Source organism: Sorex fumeus, unplaced genomic scaffold, assembly GCF_029834395.1.
Source record: "Sorex fumeus unplaced genomic scaffold, SorFum_2.1 ptg000149l, whole genome shotgun sequence".
NCBI classification, from domain to species: Eukaryota; Metazoa; Chordata; class Mammalia; order Eulipotyphla; family Soricidae; genus Sorex; species Sorex fumeus.
The window spans coordinates 5,534,188-5,555,621 of NW_026606206.1; the positions used below are offsets into that span (position 1 = coordinate 5,534,188).

The 21,434-nt window shown below is 45.9% G+C and overlaps 1 protein-coding gene across 2 annotated transcripts in view; it reads right to left on the minus strand.

Annotated features, from left to right (window-relative positions):
• DOCK8 (dedicator of cytokinesis 8) overlaps positions 1-21,434 on the minus strand; it is a 270,310-nt gene that overhangs the window by 23,539 nt on the left and 225,337 nt on the right. For both annotated transcript variants that reach the window (XM_056106905.1, XM_056106904.1), the window contains exons 35-43: positions 20,486-20,620; positions 19,094-19,246; positions 16,984-17,142; positions 15,467-15,567; positions 14,117-14,309; positions 5,831-5,974; positions 4,394-4,525; positions 3,664-3,798; positions 1,385-1,474 (exon numbers count right to left, since the gene is read on the minus strand). In XM_056106905.1, the coding sequence (XP_055962880.1) occupies positions 1,385-1,474; positions 3,664-3,798; positions 4,394-4,525; positions 5,831-5,974; positions 14,117-14,309; positions 15,467-15,567; positions 16,984-17,142; positions 19,094-19,246; positions 20,486-20,620 (1,242 nt within the window). The remainder of the gene's footprint in view (positions 1-1,384; positions 1,475-3,663; positions 3,799-4,393; positions 4,526-5,830; positions 5,975-14,116; positions 14,310-15,466; positions 15,568-16,983; positions 17,143-19,093; positions 19,247-20,485; positions 20,621-21,434) is intronic.

Sequence of the window (21,434 nt, forward strand, 5' to 3'; positions counted from 1 at the left end):
GAGACGTTACTGGGTCCGCTCGAGCAAATCGATGCTCAACGGGAGGGCCTTTACTTTACTTTACTAACCAATGAAAATTATTCTGAGTGACTCCTGAAATCCCTAGAAAGTTTTAGGATGGACACTGGTTACCAAAAGGTGCAGTCGTGTGATTAGAGGGTGGGAAGCCTGGACCACACTGACCTTTTGGCAGGAAAGGGGGCTGGGAAACGAGTGAGCAAAGCAGATGATGAATCAGCCAGCCAATGAAAACCTCAATAAAACTCTGGATGACAAGACACGCTGCAGCTTCCTGACCTGTGAACTGTGTGTCCCGCCTGGAAGGGGGGCAAGCCTGGAGGCCACTAGGAGAAAGATTCCTCTATTGAATCTTTTCCATATAACAGGAATCAGTAACGCACTTTCCCGAGGGTACTTACTTCTGCGTTATTTTTGTGAATGATCTAATCTGAGGGGCAGAGTGGGAATCCCCAACTGTGTAGCTTTCTGGTTGGAAATGCAGGTGGCCTAGGGGCCCCCCTTGCGGTTGGCCTCTGAGGACTGAAGCCGTAGCTGACGAAGTCTCCCCCGAACTGTGGGCGCATCACAATTGTGCAGCAGGACATCCACAATTGTCAGGGAGAGAGAAAACGGCTAGTGATAAGAGTGAGGGGAGTGCAGTCCGGCCCCCTTTCAGAGTGATCTTGAGAAATACCATCTGCCTGAGGCAGTTGCCACTCAAGGATGCCAGTAACAAGTTTGCAACTTTGCAACCAGTTTTAAACGGAGGATCTAGGGGCTGGAGAGATAGCACAGCGGGTAGGGTGTTTGCCTTGCATGCAGCCAACATGGCCAACACAGGTTCGATTCCCAGCATCCCATATGGTCCCCCGAGCACCGCCAGGAGTGATTCCTGAGTGCATGAACCAGGAGTAACCCCTGAGCATCGCCGGATGTGACCCAAAAAGCAAAAAAAAAAAATTTTAAAAAAAAGGAGGATCTAAAGTTTCACTGAAAGGCCATAAAAAGCAGTGACTGAGACTGTGGGTTTGGGGCCTGGATACTTGCATGATCTTGAGAAACTGCTAAACTTTTTTTTTTTATATATCTCAGTCTTTTCATTTATAAAATAGAAACAGCAAAATCTACTTTTAAGGGCAAGTGAAGAATGAAACAAAATTATTTCTTAGGGCCTAGTGTAGTACAAGGCATGTAGTGTTTGATAAACGCTAATGCCAGTTCTGATTTCTTGAAGGTTTGATCTAATAGTAGTTCAGTGAATCTATAATAAAAATGGTTAGGCACATTTAGATTCTGATCAGAGGAAGCTACTTTAGGTTCTCAGGGGAGAACAGAAAGAAACAACCCTACAGTCACTTTTTTTTAAAAATAAATTTCCCTTTACCTTATTAGGATCCAACTTGGTTTTGTCCACAGGAGCAGAGTCTTTTATCACTTCTACAAATTCGGTACCAAAACACTGTCCATAAAATCCCTAGGCAAGAAGAGCAAACAGGAGAAAAAGGTTGTTTTAATAAAACATACATGGTTGTCTTTTCAGAAGTAGAAGTTTGAAGCAAATGGGAGCAAGACTTTGCTCATTGATTATTGAAAGTCTCTCTGAGCTAAAGAGGCAACTTCAGTATTTCCTGAAACAACAATAAAAATAGAAGGAAGTCCAGCATTGCCAACGGATGCCTACCTCCTATGGTTATGTACACTTGGGCTTTGATTCAACCAAAGGCATCGTATTTCCTGAGACAGCTCCAGCTGTATGACACTATTTAGTCACTGCCATTTGAGATTGGCCGCCATCTTCCAGAGCCTACTCGACAGTCAGGTATAGACCAGCAGTCCAGTAGTGACGAGACACATGGAGCCTCACGGGATGTGGGGGTGGAACCAGCCCTTTTCCCCAGCCCCAAAGAAACCCTGAGGTGCTGCCCATGAACAGCTCCTCCGGTTACGTTTTGAGCTCCTTAATGACCATGATCCCAGAGGCACACAAATGAATCTTGGAACCCAGAAGCTTTTGTCAGAAATTCCTTCAAACTTAAGTATTAAAATATCAAAATTCCAAAATCGCGTGGCCACTATGCTCTTCTTAATTAGCAATAGAAAACAGATTATCTAATGATGCCTTTTTGGCAGGACTGATTGTTGGGGGGAAATTCCAAATAATAATGGTGGGTCTTTTGTCGAAATACTGAATGTAATCAAAGTAGAGAGAGAGTAAAGTGGAAATGATCTGCCACACAGGGAGGGGGAGGAGTGGGATGGGGGGGGTATACTGGGGTTCTTGGTGGTGGAACATGTGCACTGGTGAAGGGATGGGTGTTTGATCATTGTATGACTGAAACTGAAAACCTTAAACCTGAAAGCTTTGTAACTGTTCTCATGGTGATTCAATAAATAAAAACTTTTTAAAAAATGGGGGACTTGGAGATCATTGAGTTTCCCACAACATCATAAACCACAGCACGCACCAGAAAATAGTATTGACTATAAGTCCTAAGGAGGGGGCGACATATTAGGGAACCGAGTGACCTAGGATCAGTTGCTAGCTCTGTGTTTCATGAATAAAACCAACTTCGAAAAAAAATCAACCAACCATACTGGCTCACGGCTTCTTTAGGTCAAGTAAGGACTGAGCTTCCTGTCTTGGCATCGGCCAAGAAACAATTTGATAACGAGCACATTTGAAGTTTTACAACCAAAAAGGAGCGTTAAGTAGCAAGAAAGCAAAAGGAATGCATCTCTGCATTCAGGGGTTCCCAATGACTCAATTTTGGTTTGGGGGAACCCCTTGACATTTTGCTTGATTTCTTAGTGCTTTGTCTCTTGTCATTGATGACTTTAGTTTTCTTCTCCTTCTCCTGGGCTGGAGCGATAGCACAGCGGGTAGGGCATTTGCCTTGCACACGGTGGACCTGGGTTCGATTCCTCCGTCCTCCCTGGCAAGCTACCAGAGAGTATCCTGCCCACATGGCAGAGCCTGGCAGATTCGATATGCCAAAAACAGTAACAAGTCTCACAACGGAGATGTTCCTGGTGCCTGCTCGAGCAAATCGGTGAACAACAGGACAGTGTGACAGTGCCCCTGAAAGGCTCTAGGTTTCTCCCATGAACATGCCGCTCATTTCTGCTGCTAGCACTGAATGTGAACACTTTGGTGCTGGGGCTGGGAGCCCCGGGATGGAGCACTGACTCTGATTATCCAAAGAGGAGGCTCCAAACTCAATAGGAAGGCTTTGTTGCGCCACATAGCCCACGTTGTGGTTGCTGTCACACGGTGTGGTTGCTCTGTGTGGTCAGAAGTGTTCTGACAGTGACACCAGAGGGTGGACCACAGGTTTTTTAAGGGACGATTTGGTCAGATTAGCTCAAAGTCAAGATAAATATATCTTCAAGCTGAAAAAGGAAAAGACTCCAAGAAAGCCCATGATATTGAATTTTGCATGGTCTTAAAAATAAGTAGGACATAATTCCAAACTTTGCCAAGCCTGTGGAATCTTGGAGGAAAATCTGAATTTTGCTTTGTGATCTTAGTTAATACCGTTGCATTATCCATGCAATGTGGAAAAATTTATAGATTCACGACCAAGCCATGTCTGGAGGCTTGGTCTGATCTACCTTGTTTTTGTAAAGCGCGTGATATTTAGCACACGGAATCACTTATCTTACCTCTAGTCTGTGGGAGATCTCTGGAAGCTTGGTAATGGCCGGTTCTTTGTAAACAAATTCTTGTTCATCTAAATCCCCAAATTTGGATCCATAGAAACCAACTCGGAAATAAGTTCCAAACATTCTTTTATGGCCCTGGTGAATAAAAAGAAACAAAAACAAAAGACAAAAACACCTTTTCTTAGTTTTGCGATTCAAGAAGATCCACTGGGTTACAAAGGGCAGAAGTCCTTGAGCGTTCAGAAGCACTCTGTTTCTATGGTACTAGAAGAAAAAAATCACTATTTTAAAACCAATTCAGGGATTATAAGAAGAAACTTGGAACTTCTTTTCGGTGCATGTAAACACGTTTTACGGGGCTGGAGCTATAACACAGCACGTAGGACATTTGCCTTGCATGCGGCCGACTAGGTTCGATTCCCAGCGTCCCATATGGTCCCCCGAGCACCGCCAGGAGTAATTCCTGAGTGCAGAGCCAGGAGTAAGCACTGTGCATTGCCGGGTGTGACCCAAAAAGCACCTTTTTACTTTTCTAGCTCTAAAGGAATTCAAGCTGCCTTTTTCCCCTGCTCTCAATTCCGGTCCTCTCTTTTCCACCATATGCCATTTGGTAGGTGCAAGTGCAAATTCATATTGGGACTCTGATAAATCACTCCCTAGAGAGAAGGATATCTCTGGGGCAGGGTAACCTGAAGGTCATGCCCCCTCCCCCCCGTCCCCCCACCGCTACCTTGCTGATGATGCTGTCAAAGGCCTTCTGCAGCTTGTCGTGAGTGGAGGTGAGCTTCCGGAAGTCTCGGTGCGCTTCCAGGATGGGGATAACCAGCTTGTAGACCTCGTTAACCGTCTCATACAATCCTCCCTGTCAGAAGAAGGAAACCAAAGAGAACTGAATCCACTGGCACCCGGGGAGGAGTGGCCGGGGTTCGTTACGTACTGGAGGAAGGATGAGCTCTCGATACCACACTCTCTGGGAGCGTGGGATGAGGTCGAGGTTTAGGGTGGCCGCAGCAGACAGAGCAGACAGGTGCTAAGATAGAAGGCCCTGGAAGGGTGACGGGGAGTAAGGAAGGTTTTCACAGAGGAAGAGCAGGACGGGGCGGGGGGGGGCTCAGAGCAGAGAGTGATGGTTCCTCGGGAAGGCGCCATGAGCATGTCGAGGTGCCATGGGGCTCCCCTGGAGCCAGGTATTCTTTTTTTTTTTTCTTTTTGGGTCACACCCGGCAATGCACAGGGGTTATTCCTGGCTCTGGGTTATTCCTGGCTCTGCACTCAGGAATTACTCCTGGCGGTGCTCGGGGGACCATATGGGATGCTGGGAATCGAACTCAGGTCAGCTGCGTGCAAGGCAAACGCCCTACCCACTGTGCTATCGCTCCAGCCCCTGGAGCCAGGTATTCTTGCGTGCTAAGTCAACAGGGTACTATTCCGCTCAACAGCAGGAATCTATGGATTTCTTTCCATCTAAAAAAGAAAGCTGGGTGGGGAAGCGGTTGGTGGGAGAGGTTGTGGAAGGGGAAGAGAAGAGCATTAAAACGGCAATTAACAGGACTAGAGGCTGCGGGTGGGAATTTAAAAATTCAAAAGCAGAGAGGAAAGGGAAATAAAAGGCTACAAAAATTGGAGCAGCTAAATTTAGCGCACCATTAAATATTTACTGGGCTTAAAATGGAGGAGGAGGAGGAGGAGGGAGCTTATTCAAATGAAAAAGGGCAAGAGACTTTCTCCCCTGCTCTGAATAGCCATGGATGAATCAATATATATATATATATATTTTTTTTTTCTATTACTGGAACCAGTTAGGTTCTTGAGGGTGTCCTGAGAGTTTCTTGCCCCGACAACTGGTCCTGGTCCATGACGCTCCTGAGGACATCTCAGTTTTGCTTCTGCATCAACATTTCCTCTCTGACAGAAAATGTGAGGGAGTGAGAACACGCCTCCTCATGTATTGTGTAACCCGGGCAAGCCATTTCTCTGCTCTGTGGCTTCATTTCCAGGCCAATTCACTGGGAATGATACTGTGGGATGGTAGTCGATGCATGGCAGCCACAAAAGGCCTCCTGGACTCCCAAGGGGAAACTGAGGCGATGCAGCGTGCAGACCCCCACACTGCCAACGCACCCCTTATAGGTCCAGCAGGAAGGGTTAGCCCAGTGCGTGCACTGACCGTGTTGAAGAGCTCGGCCGCCTGCTCCAGGAGGCCCACCAGGCCGCTCTCGGTGAAGTAGCGGCCCGAGCACACGCCGTCCTCGTCAGGAGACAGGGTGTCGTCAGAGACCGCAGACTCCTCCAGCACGTTGGAAGAGATATTCTGGAAGAGAGGACAGGGTAAGCCGAGAGAACCAGTCTGACAGAAAGCCACACAGGAAGAAGAATGTGGGAGGCGGGAGTCCAGTTCAGAGGCCCTTGTCTCCCAGTCTGCGGTCACCCAGAGACTGGAAGTCCACCAAGAACAGCCTCCGCAAGTCAGTCATCCCCCCCTCAACACTCCCTTTTACCCACCAGGAAATGTAAGGAAGGAAACTTCCCTCAGTGGAACTACCCTTCAATCACTTGAGTGAAATGCCTCTTTCTTGGATCCTCCCAGGATGGGAGATGCATGTTGAAAGTAGACTATGGACTGAACATGATTGCCACTCAGTGTCTCTTTTGCAAACCACAACACCCAAAAGGAGAGAGAGAGAACAAGGGGAATGCCCTGCCACAGAGGCAGGGTGGGATGGGGGGGATGGGGGGGTTGGGAGGGATACTGGGACCCGTGGTGGTGGGAAATGGGCACTGGTGGAGGGATGGGTACTCGATCATTGTATAACTGAAACCCAAGCACAAAAATTTATAAGTCTACAACGGTACCTCACGGTGTTTCACTAATAAAAATTAATAAAAAAAAAGAAATGCCTCCTTCCTTCCTTCCTTCCTTCCTTCCTTCCTTCCTTCCTTCCTTCCTTTTAAAATTATTTAATTCAATCACCATGAGATACACAGTTGCACGATTGCTCCTGACTGGGTTTCAGTTATATAATGTTCCAACACCTGTCCCTTCACCAGTGTACATGTCCCACCTCCAATGTCCCCAGTTTTTCTCTCCTGCCCTCCCTGCCCCATCTCTGAGGCAGGCACTTTTCCTCTCTCTCTCTCTCTCTCTCTTTCTCTCTCTCACACACACACACATACAAACACACACACCCTTCCCCACTTTGGTACTTTCTTGTGTACCCTTTGACTGAAAATCAGTTTCCTAAGTCCAGATCCATCTCGTAATTCAAAGTCAAAAGCAAGAAGTCAAGAGCTGTGGGAAATTTTCCTGCTACCCACATGGCATGACAACTGCAAATGAAAATGTCCTCTTCGGGGCCCTGAGAAATAGTACAGTGGTAGGGCAGTTGCCTTGCATGCAGTTGACCTAGGTTCGATCCCCAGCTCCACCTATGGTCCCCAGAACTGGCCAGGAGTGATTCCTGAGAGAAGAGCCATGGGGAATCCCCAGTCACCACTGGTTGTGTCCCTCGCCCCCAAAAGAATGTCCTCTTCATGGAAATTTCCGTGCAGACACAACCGTTCCATTCCTCCAACACTGTGTTATCACTGTCCTCCTGTTGTTCATCGATTTGCTCGAGCAGGCCCAGTAACGTCTCCATCATGAGACTTTGTTGTTACTGTGTCTGGCATGTCGAATACGTCACGGGAAGCTTGCCAGGCTTTGCCGTGCGGGCAAGATACTCTCAGTAGCTTGCCGAGCTCTCCGAGAGGGGCGGAGGAATCGAACTCGGGTTGGCCATGTTAGCTGCGTGCAAGGCAAATGCCCTACCCGCTGTGCTATCACTCCAGCCCAACACTGTGTTAGTTTATACATATTTTAAAAAAAAATAACTAGAGATCTCCCCAATGGAGCTCCCAGTCCTGACCACCCTCTTGCAGCTATACTTGTGCTGAGGGGGATGGAGTGACACTCAGTGTTGAGGATCAAACCCAGGGCCTCGTGCATGCAAGGCAGATATGCGCTCCAGCATTCTGAGCTACCTCCCTAGCCCCTCACACACTTAAAAATGTTTTGTAGTTCCAGGATTGAATCCAGGTTCTCATTGATGCAAGGCAAGTCCTTTACTGCTGAAATATATGCCTGGCCCCTTCTGCACACTTCGTAAACTGTACGATTATAAGCAACAGAGGTTAAAGTCTCTAGCATAGGATACAGTGACCAGGATGGGCCGAGTGAGAAGTTTCAGGAGTTAATGCTAGGGAGGATTCACACTCTGGCTTGTGTCCACGCTGAACTTTCCTGCCCTTCGGAGGAACTGCATCCTGAAATCCTGTACAGTGTTTACCTCCTGCTGTTTGTCTAGGCTCCCGCCTAGACCGTGATGCTTACTCCTGATGGGTCAAAGTCATTTTCCTAAACTTGTCTCACAGTCCAGGAGGAAATGCACATGGAGCAGGGAGAAAACCAGGAAACCTCTGTATGACAGGGACTTGCAGTTAGAGCGTGCAAACACGACTTCATATTCCCACTCACAGGTAGGCAAAAGCCCCCCACTTTAAGCACCTTCTTCCCTGAAGTTTGGATTTAATCTCATAATTCTTCTCAGCACATTGCTGCAGTCAGCTCCTACCAGCTGAGCAGATGGGGCTTAGGAAGTATCATCTGTTTACTTTCAGGCCTGGCAAGATCAAGTACACCAACCTTAGCAGTTCTTGAAAGAATGGTCACATCCGGCATTGTAATGCAGCTTTTAAAATATGAGATACTCTCGAAAATCTTTGGTGGCTAGGCTTTCTTCCAAATCTGCTTTCTCCATATGATGTTTATAAATGGGAGGCATCAGAAATCCAAGATGAAAGAAAGATAACCTCCTAATGAAAACTATTGGAATTATCTACAATTTCCATGTGCAGAGTAAGAGGTTTGAAGCTATTGAGCCTTAAAAACCAGAGTCAGAGGAAGAAGATTCTGGGCAGATTTTCATGGGTTCAGAACTAGGAGAACTGGAGAGAGGGTTCAATGGGCTGAGCCCACGCACTGCACACAGGAAGTCTGGGTTCTATCGCCCATACCTCCTGGTCTCCCAGGCAACATCAGGAGTGACCCACCCCTAACCCTGAGCATGAAGCCAGGAGTAGCCTCTGAGACTGTCAGGTGTGGCCAAAATCCAAACCAAATCAAAAGATAGCATGAGAGGAAAAGTACGAGTAACATCTGGAAACACATCCATATTAACACTTGTGAAATTAAAAATTCATTCTGGATCACAGAATTTCCCTGTCTCCGTTCATTGGAAATCAGAAGCCTTGAAGTTATTATTTTTTTTGAATGAGACATCTTTAATTTATAAATAATTATAAAATAATTTATTTTAAAAATTATAAATGATTACAAAATTATTTAATTCTTAAAAATTATAAATTATAAATAATTCTTTCCCAAAGATTTGATTTTAATGGAACAGAACAAGGTTGAAATTGCCGCAAAATTATTAAAGATATCAACACTAGACATCAATTATTAATGCTGTCCAGAATTCCTTCATCCGTCTACAAAATACAGGCTCCTGATTTTCTGCTGGGACTCAAATATTCACTCCAGTTTGGACCTCAACTCTGCCACAGTTAGAGTGTTCCATTTCTCTGGCCATCCTGATTGGTTCAAGAGTGAGTAGTCAACTCTGTCAGAACAAGTGAGATACACAGAGACTTTCTCCACAACTGCTAGAAATAAGGCATCTTTCTTTTCTTTCTTTCTTTTTTTTTTTTTTTGCTTTTTGGGTCACACCCGGCGATGCTCAGGGGTTACTCCTGGTTCATGCACTCAGGAATCACTCCTGGCGGTGCTCGGGGGACCATATGGGATGCTGGGAATCGAACCTGTGTCGGCCATGTTGGCTGCGTGCAAGGCAAACGCCCTACCTGCTGTGCTATCGCTCCAGCCCCCGGCATCTTAAGCCTAGGAGGGTGGAAGTGGAAGTATTTCTCAGTGAGTGTGGGAAAGCCACGAACGAAGCCATGACAGAAAGAGGAGACTGGATAGAGTGATGACACCGGGCTCTGATGTCAATGTTTGGGTCCCAGGTCCAGTTTTGATGGGATACACCAGGCTACCCACCACGCAAGCTGGTACATTTCACTCCTACCTTAGGCAAGTCAGGATTACTTACTCTGTCATTTGCAAACACACATTTGGTTTGTCTCAATTGAGAGGCGAGAGAATTACTCATAAGCACCAACACATAATTTGTTTATTTGTGTAGCTGAGAACATAGTTCAACAAGTTCCGTGTATCACTCAGTCCTCAGACTTTGCAAATTGGCTGCCTTCCCTTTTCTTTCTCTTCCTTCTGAGCTTTCCATGACCCCTAGGCTGGGTCACATGATATACAGGTACAGCATCACATGACTCTTCATAACTGCATTGATCATCATTTCCATTAAATGAGGAATGGAATGACTAATTATACAATGTTACTTTCTTTGGCAAGACTATAAAGTTCACAGTACAGGAAACAAACAAACACTGTCCTCCCATTGTTCATTGATTTGATCGAGTGGGCCCAGTAACGTCTCCATTTTGAGACTTGTTGTTACTGTGTTTGGCATATCGAATATGTCACGGGGAGCTTGCCAGGCTCTGCCGTGCGGGCGAGATACTCTTGGTAGCTTGCCGGGCTCTCTGAGAGGGGCAGAGGAATCGAACCCAGCTTGGCCGGGTTGGCTGTGCGCAAGGCAAATGCCCTACCGCTGTTCTATCACTCCAGTCCACAGTACAGGAAAACTGCTCAATAAATATGATATAAAAGAATGGATCGGGGCCAGAGCAATAGCATAGCAGATAGGACATTTGCCTTGCATGTGGCTGACCTGGGTTCGATCCCTGGCATCCCATATGGTCCCCCAAGCACCACCAGGAGTAATTCTTGAGTACAGAGCCAGGAATAACCCCTGAGCATCGCTGGGTGTGACCCAAAAATAAAAAAAAATTAAAAAGAATGGATGGATGGAGAAGAAAATATGAAATAACAGAGCTATATTTTCCCATGTAGGACAGTGCTACAGGAAGAAAATAGAATATTTCCGTTGTTTCTAGCAAGATTATTATATCTCACCTTGGCATGATCATTATAAGCATGATCATTATAAACTTGAATTCTGGATGAAATTAGGATAGTTAAGCCTAAGCTTAATAATGAAATAGAATTAGTACTTAAGTGATAAAATGAAATTTTATCTTAAAAATTTTGGTCAGTGTCAAAGAAAAAGGCAAGAAGTAACAAAAAATTGTTTAGTAATTAAACAAGAAAAGAGAAACATTCAGCATTTAAGTACTAAATTGAAGACCTTTTGGAAATTGATGAAATAGTACTTAGAATATTAATCCTTGATATTATCACATAACAATATATTTGGTGACAGAATAGGCATATCTGAATGTTTCTAACTTTCTCCACTTTTATGTGATTCAAAATCTTATGTGAGTTTTTCTCTAAATAATAGTGGTGAATCTTTTATTGAAACAATGAATCTAATCAAAGCAGATAGAGTGTTAACTAGAATTCATCTGCCCCACAGGGACTGGGAGGGGTAGGGGTGGGGTTTTATTGGGGTTCTTCATGGTAAAAAATAAGTTTTGGTAAAGGGAAATGTGCTTGATATTTGCATGACTGAGACATAAACCTGAAAGCTTTGTAACCTTTCCCACGGTGATTCAATAAATAAATAAATAACTAAAAAAAAAATCTTATGTGAGATTTTTAAAAAAAACTTCAGGCTTCAGGGCAAGAACTATTTTTTGGCATTTTAAAACAAACATTTCTGAAATGAGATTAAAATTTGTGGAGAATGTGATCCAAATACATATTTTCGTTGCTCTGCAGCACTGTCCTCCCGTTGGTCATCGATTTGCTTGAGTGGGCACCAGTATGTGAGACTTGTTGTTAGAATATTTTCATTAATGTAATTTAAAAATAATGTTAAATAAATAAACAGAAAACCAAATAGTTTGAAGTCCCTAAGGCCATAAGGCCAGGAACGTGCCTCAGTCGTAGAGCACAGGCCCTGCGTGTGTGAGGCCCAGGGTTTGATCCCAGCATCCCATGGTCTCCTGCACATTGAGGTGTAGCTCCTTCAACAATTAAAAATAGCATGAGGGGGCTGGAGTAATAGCACAGTGGGCAGGGCGTTTGCCTTGCAGGCGACTGACCCGGGTTCGATTCCCAGCATCCCATATGGTCCCCTGAGCACCGCCAGGAGTAATTCCTGAGTGAAGAGCCAGGAGTGACCTCTGTGCATCGCTGGATGTGACCTCCCCCCCCAAAAAAAGAGAAAAAAAAAGAAAAAAAATGAAATAGCATGAGATAGTACAGTTGGCAGAGTCCTTGACTTACATGCGGACAATTCCTTCTATCCCTTATGGTCCCCTGAGCCCTGCCAGGAGTGATTTCTCAGCACAGAGCTGGGAGAAGCCTTGAGCACCACCAGATGTAGCCCCAAACCAAACCCAAACAACAAATAATAGTAACATGAGGCGACACCAGCCTAGTCGGCCACTTTCTTATTTGGGGCCACCAGAAAGCCTGGGTTCCAGCAGCATTGGTGCTTTGGTCCCTGATTCTCTAAGCCTGGGGGCAGCTACTTTTAATTGTTTTTTTTTTTTCTCTCTGGCTCACACAGCATCGTAACATCAAGTCAAAGAATCAGAGTGAGAACAAATCCGTTCATAAAACTCAAATAAGCATAACCCTTCTAAATGACACTGTTGAGTCGGGCTATTGAGAGCGGTTACTGTACTATCTCGTTCGTGACTTCAGGGATGGTCATTTCTACAGATCATGGCTCATCTGAAGAACGTTCTCATAAAACCTTTATCTTCTCTAACGATTATTAAACTATCCAGCTAAAGCCATCCAGGAGGCCAAGGAGCGCCCCCCGCCTGAGCTGGTTTGGAGGCCTGGCAGACCTCGCCTTGCTAACTAACTGTGAGTCATGTTCAGCTTATCTCAAGAAAATATTGATTCAGCCTTTTCCCTTTTCCCAGATTAATTTGGTTCTTTCTTGAAGCCGAAGTCGAGTGTGAACACTCTAGAGTCAGGGAGTGGAATCATAGGAATGGGTCACGAGGGAAATCATTTTGTAATGTTTGGAAAACACTTTCATGGCTGTCTGTATATGATATCAACTACAAGTCACTGAGAGAAAGTTTTAAATAGCCTTAAAGGAAACTATTCTCTCCATTTCTTTATCTATAGAGTGAGAATAAAAACAAATACCTTCACTATCTTGCCTGCGTCTCTAGTTGATGGGGAAGGTCAAATGCAATCAAAACCGTGGGAGTGAGACCGTCAAAAATCCTACTGAAGGGGCTGGAGTGATAGCACAGCGGGTAAGGCGTTTGCCTTGCACGCAGCCGACCCGGGTTCGATTCCCAGCATCCCATATGGTCCCCCGAGCACCGCCAGGAATAATTCCTGAGTGCGTGAGCCAGGAGTAACCCCTGTGCATCGCTGGGTGTGACCCAAAAAGCAAAAAAAAAAAAGTCCTACTGAAAAGCCTGAAGATAGTGAGAGACTGGGGTGCATGCTTAGCTTGGGTTTGATCCCTGGCATCATACAGTCCCCTGAGCATGACTGGGTGCAGCCCTGGAGGCCCCAAACACCCCCTGCTGTTGCCTAGGCAACCCCTAGACCCGCAGGGCTCTCCAGTACCACATTCTTGGGCCCTCACATGGAGGTTCTGGCGAGTTAGCTTAGTGTTGCCTGAGGAACCTCCCCCAACCCGCAGCAATCTGAACATCACTTGGGCGGTGCCTCTCCTCTCCTCCCCCTCCAAAAAATTAAGAAAATGCCTGTTGGCTCTAGGTACATGCTGTTTGTCTTGTGGCACAGGGGATCGAGCCCAGGGGATTGAACCAACAATAGACTGCATGCAAGGCAAGCAGTCATTGTTGAGCTCTTCCCCAGTCCTCCAGGGGCATTCGCTGTAAAGAGACCTTCCCGAACCCCCAACTGATGGGAGCCATGACAAGAAGCTTCTATATCATACTAGCGCATCTTTTTTTTTTTTGCTTTTTTTTTGGGTCACACCCGGCAACGCACAGGGGTTATTCCTGGCTCTGCACTCAGGAATTACTCCTGGCGGTGCTCAGGGGACCATATGGGATGCTGGGAATCGAACCCGCATCAGCCGCGTGCAAGGCAAACGCCCTCCCTGCTGTGCTATTGCTCCAGCCCCTAGTGCAGCTTTCTTTCAACGGTGCATGACTGACTACTTGGTGACGGCGCACTGGAGGATGGAGACCAGCTTAGCTGTTCTACGCCTACATGCCAGGAGCATTCAGACGCTCGCACCCAGTTTGTCACACCACAAATAGACACTGACGACTGCGCCCTTGCCTGGGAGCTAAAGCACCTCTCATGGAGAAACACGGCTCGCAAAGAAGCCAAAGAAGCGCTGAATTTGATGAGCCTCACCTGGAAACTGACGCTGCCCACGGGCAGGTAGCTGTGGTCCTCCAGCATGCTCAGATACTCGGCCACTAAGGCGGCCGCGTGTACCAGGCACATGGCGGCCTCCGTGTAGCACTTTTTCTTGGTGTGTTTCTCTGCCATGTTTTGGAGCCAGGTCAGTCGCAGGTCGGGGGATGTCTGGTAACTCTTGGCGATTCTGAAGACAGAGGGAAAGATTTCAAGTCAATAGATGAACAGCGAGATTTGTCTACTCTGTAGGGAGACTTCTTTTTCTCATGAAGGCTTTTCTTGAAAGAAGTGTTGCCTCCACTTTTGGGAAATGAGAGAGAAAAGCAAAGGGTGTTTAGTTTTCCATTTTCTTTCCGTGTTTAGGGGATGTTGGACCCTGAGGAATGGCATTTAGCAAGACTTCACCGAAGTGGGTGGGGAAGACTTGGTGAAAGATGCATATTTAACGGATCTCCAATTTTCTCTTAAAATAATAACAGCAGATGAAAGGACTCCCCTTCTTTGACACTGTAGCCGACCAAACTTGCCTCTCTGAGTAGTCTTCCCTGCAGAAGGGCTGTAAGGCCCTAAAGTGCAGGGCAAAAATGATTTCAAAGCAATATATATATGCATGCATATATAATTAAAAATCACTGTCACTGGTCCTCCCGTTGTTCATCAATTTGCTCGAGCGGGCCCAGTACCATTGTGAGACTTGTTATTACTGTGTTTGGCATATTGAATACGTCACGGGGAGTTTGCCAGGCTTTGCCGTGCAGGCGAGATACTCTCGGTAGCTTGCCAGGCTCTCCAAGAGGGGCAGAGGAGTCGAACTTGGGTTGACCGGGTCGACTGTGTTCAAGGCAAACACCCTACTCGCAGTGCTACCACTCCAGCCCATAATTAAAAATAACTGGAAACAATTCAGTTAACAGTTGATGGTTCTTCCCTTATTCTCTAGTAAGCAGGAAACTAGGCTAGAAAATCAGTACCACACTTTATTTAAATTAGAAATATCTCTTTGAAAACTTAGATATGAATCAACCTACTTTAAATGCTGAATTGCTAGTTTCTACATATGTTTTTGGATATCATCCTAAACTACACCTGTATTAGTAAGAACTTCACAGTGAAAAATGTGCAAATAGTATTTTTTTGCCCTATTGCTGTTATGGGGATCACGCTTATGAGTGCCACCAGGATCATCCCTGGTAGTCACTGGGGGGGAGGCACCAGGACCATCTCTACTGGTGTTGGAGAAAGTGGGTCATTCATGCAGCACTCGGAACTGAACCCAAGTCCTCTCACACATGAGGACCATGTCACCTCAAATGTCACCATTTGCATTTTATTAGAAGGGTTTACCTGTACATGAGATCCATAAGCATCTCAGGATCTTCCTGAAATTCCCTCATTTTTACTGTATCATATAAGATGCTATTTAGATTGCAGAGAAGTTCCTCCACCTGGAAAGAAAAAAAAAAGGTTACACCTTCACACCATCTTGGCTTTGGAGTCCACAGTAGTATGTTAGGGCGGCATGAAAGTGCAAGAGACAATTAGGAGGTGGTCAGGAGTCAGTCCTGACTCAACCCAGGGGCTCCTGCATGCAAATCATGTGCTCCAGCCCTTAGAGCCTGGCCTGGGGCCCTCCCTGGGACTGGACAGGCTCCCTTCAAGGCGAAGGAGAGTCTGCAGGTAGGGAAGTGGAGCCTGATTTTCTTATGCCTCATCTTTGCAGATCCAAGAGCTTCTGAAGCCCAGATGTGAATTAGCCTTTGGGTTTCACATAGTAGCCCCTAACCTAGACAGTATCTTCCCTCTCCAACAACCTCTCTGTTTCAATTAGTTTGTAGTTTCATTCATTGCAACTGAAAAGACCTAAACCAGTGTTTCTCAAGGGAGTGCCAAATGGTCCTCAGTGGGACCCACCCCCACCGGATATTTTAAGGTGGCTGTAGGTGAAATCATGTAAATTTAGAGCCATGGCACAAAACCAACTGGTAGAAATGGGGTGGGGGGGGGGGGAGCAGGCAGACAGGAAGGAAACATGATAAGCCTGCTTATCTTTCCCACCATGGTGGGAAAAAGATTGAGAAAGACTGTCCTAAATGTACATGGCAACATTTCATGCCTTTTTTTTTTAAATTTTTATTAGTGAAACACCATGAGGTACAGTTGTAGACTTACAAATTTTTGTGCTTGGGTTTCAGTTATACAATGATCGAGGACCCATCCCTCCACCAGTGCCCATTCTCCACCACCACTGATCCCAGTATCCCTCCCACCCCCCATCCCCCCATCCCACCCTGCCTCTGTGGCAGGGCATTCCCCTTTGTTCTCTCTCTCCTTTTGGGTGCTGTGGTTTGCAAAAGAGGCATTGGGTGGCAATCATGTTCGGTCTATAGTCTACTTTCAGCATGCTTCTCCCATCCTGGGAGGATCCTCCCAACACCCTTTACTTGGTGCTCCCTTCTCTATCTGAGCTGCCTTCTCCCCTAGCGTGTGCGGCTGGCCTCCAAGCCATGGAGTAAACCTCCTGGTACTTATCTCGGCTATTCTTGGATGTTAGTTCCTATTTTGTTACTTTATGTTCCCCAGATGAATGCAATCTTTCTCTGTCTGTTTCATGTCTTTTAAGACTGGGCAGAAGGCAGTTGGGGCCCTCAGCTTAGGTTTCCTATAGCTATACCTACAGATCCGATATCATCGCATATCATCTACATTATAATGATACGGTAATTATAGATTTCATATATAAGTATATACAACCATGTGTGTGCATGATTAACACTGTGTATTATGTTGTATATAATTAACATGAGTTCATCTTTGATTGACCCCAAGTCCAAGCATGAGACAAGGCTTGCTTTCCAGTCTACCTGGACAGGGAAAGGAGTGGGCTGCATGGCCGTGTCCTCCTCTGCGTAGGCCAAAATCGTCCTCAAGGACCTTCTCAGATGCTCCTCATTAAAGTCTGGTGCTTTTCCCACTAATGATGCCAAAGACATGGTCACTTGCATCTTGACTCTTGCAAAGTTCTGCGTGAGGAAGAAGAAAATCCAGTCATAGGCATTCGGCTGGCAGATGATTGAAGACAGGACGGTCAGACACCACCGACTCTCCAAAGGCTTCTTTCATCTCAGTCTTAATCATTTCTGCTTCTCTCAATGAAATCTGAGCTATTCTTTGTGCAAGATTTATACTGTTGCAATAGCTTAGATGGATAGTTCTCGGACATAAATCTCTTAGCTCCCTTTAAATTTTCACTGAGGGTTGGACTGCCTCCATGCTGCAAGGTTAGAAGTTTGCTTACAAAGTTAGAGGAATGTCTTAAAGACTTCTATTTTTATTTGTATTATTTATCAAATTGGGGTCATGCCCTGTAGTAGCCAGCCATTCCTGGCTCTATGCTCAGGAGTGACCCCTGGTGATACTTAAGGGACCACATGTGTGACCCCTGGTGATACTTAAGGGACCACATGTGATGCGGGGGGATTTGAACCAAGGTAGACTTCATGTAAGGCCGGTGCTTTGTCCCTGTACTATCCCTCTGACCCCAAATAAGTCAATTTTTTTTTTGGAGGTGGAGGGAAGAGGTTGAATCACCTAAAAACTTTGATTCATCATCAATATTTTAGCAGGGGGGAAGAGGTTAGATCACCTAAAAGCTTTTATTCATTATTGCTTCGGTCACCCCGGAAGTGCTAAGGGCTTAATTCCTACCTCTACATTCCAGGGCCACTCCTGGTGGGCTGGGGGAAGGGGGTAGTTTTGGGTGAGGGGGGGACATATGTGTTGCCAAAGATTGAACCAACATCAGCCTCAAAGCAAGGCAAGCAACCTACCCATGTACTATCACTCCAGCTCCATCTAAAGGCTTTTAAATATCTATATTAATATATTTTGAGGACCCTGTCTTTCTTCCAAGTGCTAATTTATTTTTAGTATTATATAGGCATATTCATTAACATTACAAAAAATGTAAATTCTAAAAGAACAGACCAAAAATCTATAAACTAAAACAAGACTGACTCTTCTGCAATAAAACTGAACTCCAGAGGCTGGAGGGGTAGTAACGTAGGGAGGGCAGTTAACTTGCACATGGCTGACCCTGGTTTGATTCCTGGGGCCCCTCATAGCCCCCTGAATACTGCCAGGAGTGATCCCTGAGTGCAGCCAGGAATAAGCTCTAAGCACGGGTGGGCCCCCAAAAGCAATAAATAAATTACAAAACACACACAAGATAAATGAAATTCCAAATGATGCTGGGCATCAATGAAAGTTTTAGGTTTACATCTTTTCAATTCTTTTCTTTCTGTGTGTTTTTGGGTCACATGGCTGTGTTTGGGGCTCACTTCTGTCTCTGGGCTCAGGGGTCACTCCTGGCAATGCCCAAGAAAACGTGTACGGTTCTGAGGATGCACCCAGTTTGGCTGCATGTGAGGCAAACATTTCACCCGCAGTATTCTCTCTGGCCCTTCAGCTTTTCAAATTCTTTCCCACATTCTATGTCACGAAGGTACTAATCAATCATGATTTGAAAACAGATTCTGAAGTTGTCTGCTATAGTTCCTCCTCTTCTCTCTCTCTCTCTCTCTCTCTCTCACATACACACACACAAATGACAGCTTTTAATCTACATATATTGATTCATCTCTTTTTTTGTGGGGGATGAGGTGGAATTAGACCTAGCAATGCTCAGGGCCTATGGCTCTGACCAGGGCTCTGTGCTCAGGACTGACCCCTGGCAGTGCTCTGGGGATTTGAACCAAGGATGGTGGCAGGGGTCATGGCCTTAGTCCCTGTACAATTTCTCTTCGTTCATTTCTTACTGAAACACCGGTGCCATCATCATGTCTTTGAAGGCAAATCGAAACAAAAGCTGCTGTCCATCTACATACGCAATCGCGACTTTCAAATAGGACAAAAGGAACTGTGCACTGACTTTCTACACTGACTCTGGGCGAAGCAGCTGGCCCCGGCTCTTACACTGGTAGCTCCGAAGCTAAATCTCATGAGGAGGTAGAGGGTCGCACAGGCTTGGCTCCGGGTCACATCCATGCTGCTGCTGCAGTGGTGTAGGACTCGCTGGCACAGGTCGGCACACTGCTCCACTTCCTCCTCAAACAGCAGGTCTCCGAACTAGGAGAGACACAAGGAGCATTAGCCGTCCCCTGACAGGGTTACACGCATTCTGGACCAGATGCCCGCGGAAAGAAACTTTGTCTGCTTGGACACGCAAGAAGTCCCGAAGAGTTAATGCACGGCTCCATAAGGATAATGGGCAAGTTGAGTCAGAAGGTGGAGGGAAGCAGTAGGGTTGACTTAGGAGTTGGCTGTGAACGGCGTGACCAAGGCTAGGCCTGCATCATGAATAGCATTGTTCTCCAGGCTGCGTTCACTGGCAAAGTTACAACACTGATCAACTTATCTTGAGACTACTGTGTTCCTTGGAAGGAACTGGTGATTAAGAAAGGGTGATCCTGATGGGGGAATCACAGAAGAATTCCACCTTCGAAGTAAAAAAGATTCCATGAAGAAGGTTCCAGTTCAGATGTGTGTGTGTGTGTGTGTGTGTGTGAGAGAGAGAGAGAGAGAGAGAGAGAGAGAGAGAGAGAACAAGCAAGAGAGAGAGCTGAGAAGCTAGCTTGAAGGGCTGGAGTCTGTGTCCTGGATGGATTCCTGGACACAGGGTCTCCTGAGCACTGTTGACTGTGCACCTGAGCACTTACTTGGGAAAAGTTCCCAGTGCCACTTGGTGCGGACCCCAAAACAAATGAGAATGAGAGAAAGAGAGAGAGAGAGAGAGATATCTCCATCAATCACTGTATCTCAGGAGAAACCTATTCTTCAGGCTATGAGAAATTTATTTCTTAACTTTCTGGTATTTTTATGACATGTCATTTTTCTAAGACTCACTAGTGAGAGATCTGATTTGTGTCTTTTTTTAAAAAAAATATTTTTTGTTGATTGAGACTCTATGGTTGACAATATCATTAATCATGGTTTCTCAGGGGCACAATTTCAACACCACACCCATCACCCATCACTGATTCTTGTCTGAATCTCACTCCGATGAGGTAGGAAAGGGAAAAAGTCAACGACAAAGTTTCTCAGTTTGCTCTCCTGCCCTCGATGAGTGACCAGTCTTGATTTCTGGAGTTCGACCCCCATTGCAAGCGTGAGAGAAACTGCTTCCCTTGGGTGGAAAGTGCCCGCAGAATCAGTGTGTCTGCCTCTGCTTAGACAAACCTAAGGCCTTGGCTGTGATGTCACTTAATACCACAGCACTCTGGGGTTTGGTGCACCTGGAGAACTGTGAAACTAGATGAGAATCTTAACTCTTAATTAAGGGTAGGAAAACAAACGCCCCATGTTTACCTTGGCAATGAGAGCACGGAGTGTTGCAAAGCAGTGAGTCAGGTAGGTGGTGCTCTGATCGCAGCTCAGAGAATTCACCAGAACCCTGAGCACACCTCCCAGTAGACTGTCTTTGCAGTCCAGAGCAGAGCTGGCCTGTGGGGAGAGAAGAACGCACTGCTGAGTCCAGGGCCTGCAAGGGAAGATACACCAACCCCGGCAAGTTCCCTCCTCTCTCTGGCTCTGAGACCTTCCCGGTCTGGTGAGTCTCTGGACACATGCCTCCATCACCATGAGATCGAAGCCCTATTTCTAAATGATTATTCCAAAACTCCCAGCTGACTTAAGACTTATGTCTAATTCTGATAACTTGCCTCAACCAAATTATAAGACATACCTCCCCACCATACTGGGCAATAGTTTGGGAATAATCTCTCCTTTTTTTTTTTTGACAAAAGCCTCAAAACATAATTGTGGGGCCATAAAAATAGTTCAGTGGGTAGCGCCCTTGCCTTACTGGCTACTGATCCAGGTTCAATCCCTGGCATCCTATATGGTCCCCAAGCACCGCCAGGAGTGATCCCTAAGTGCAGAACCAGGAGGAACCCTGAACATCACCGGGTGTGACCCCCAAAATAAAAGGAAACAAACAGACGAAATCAAAATCCACAGATAATTGTAGGCTTCCCAGTACAATAGAACTCCTTGGTGATCATGATTTTTCTAAAAATTAGCTATAGGAGAACTAATACTACAATGATAACAACTGGAGGCTGGAGTGACAGCACAGTGGGTAGGGCATTTTCCTTGCACGCGGCCAACTCGGGTTCGATTACCAGCATCCCATATGGTCCCCCGAGCACTGCCGGGAGTAATTCCTTAGTGCATGAGCCAGGAGTAACCCCGGTGCATCAACGGGTGTGACCCAAAAGGCAAAAAAAAAAAAAAGATAACAAGTTTTCAGCATCTT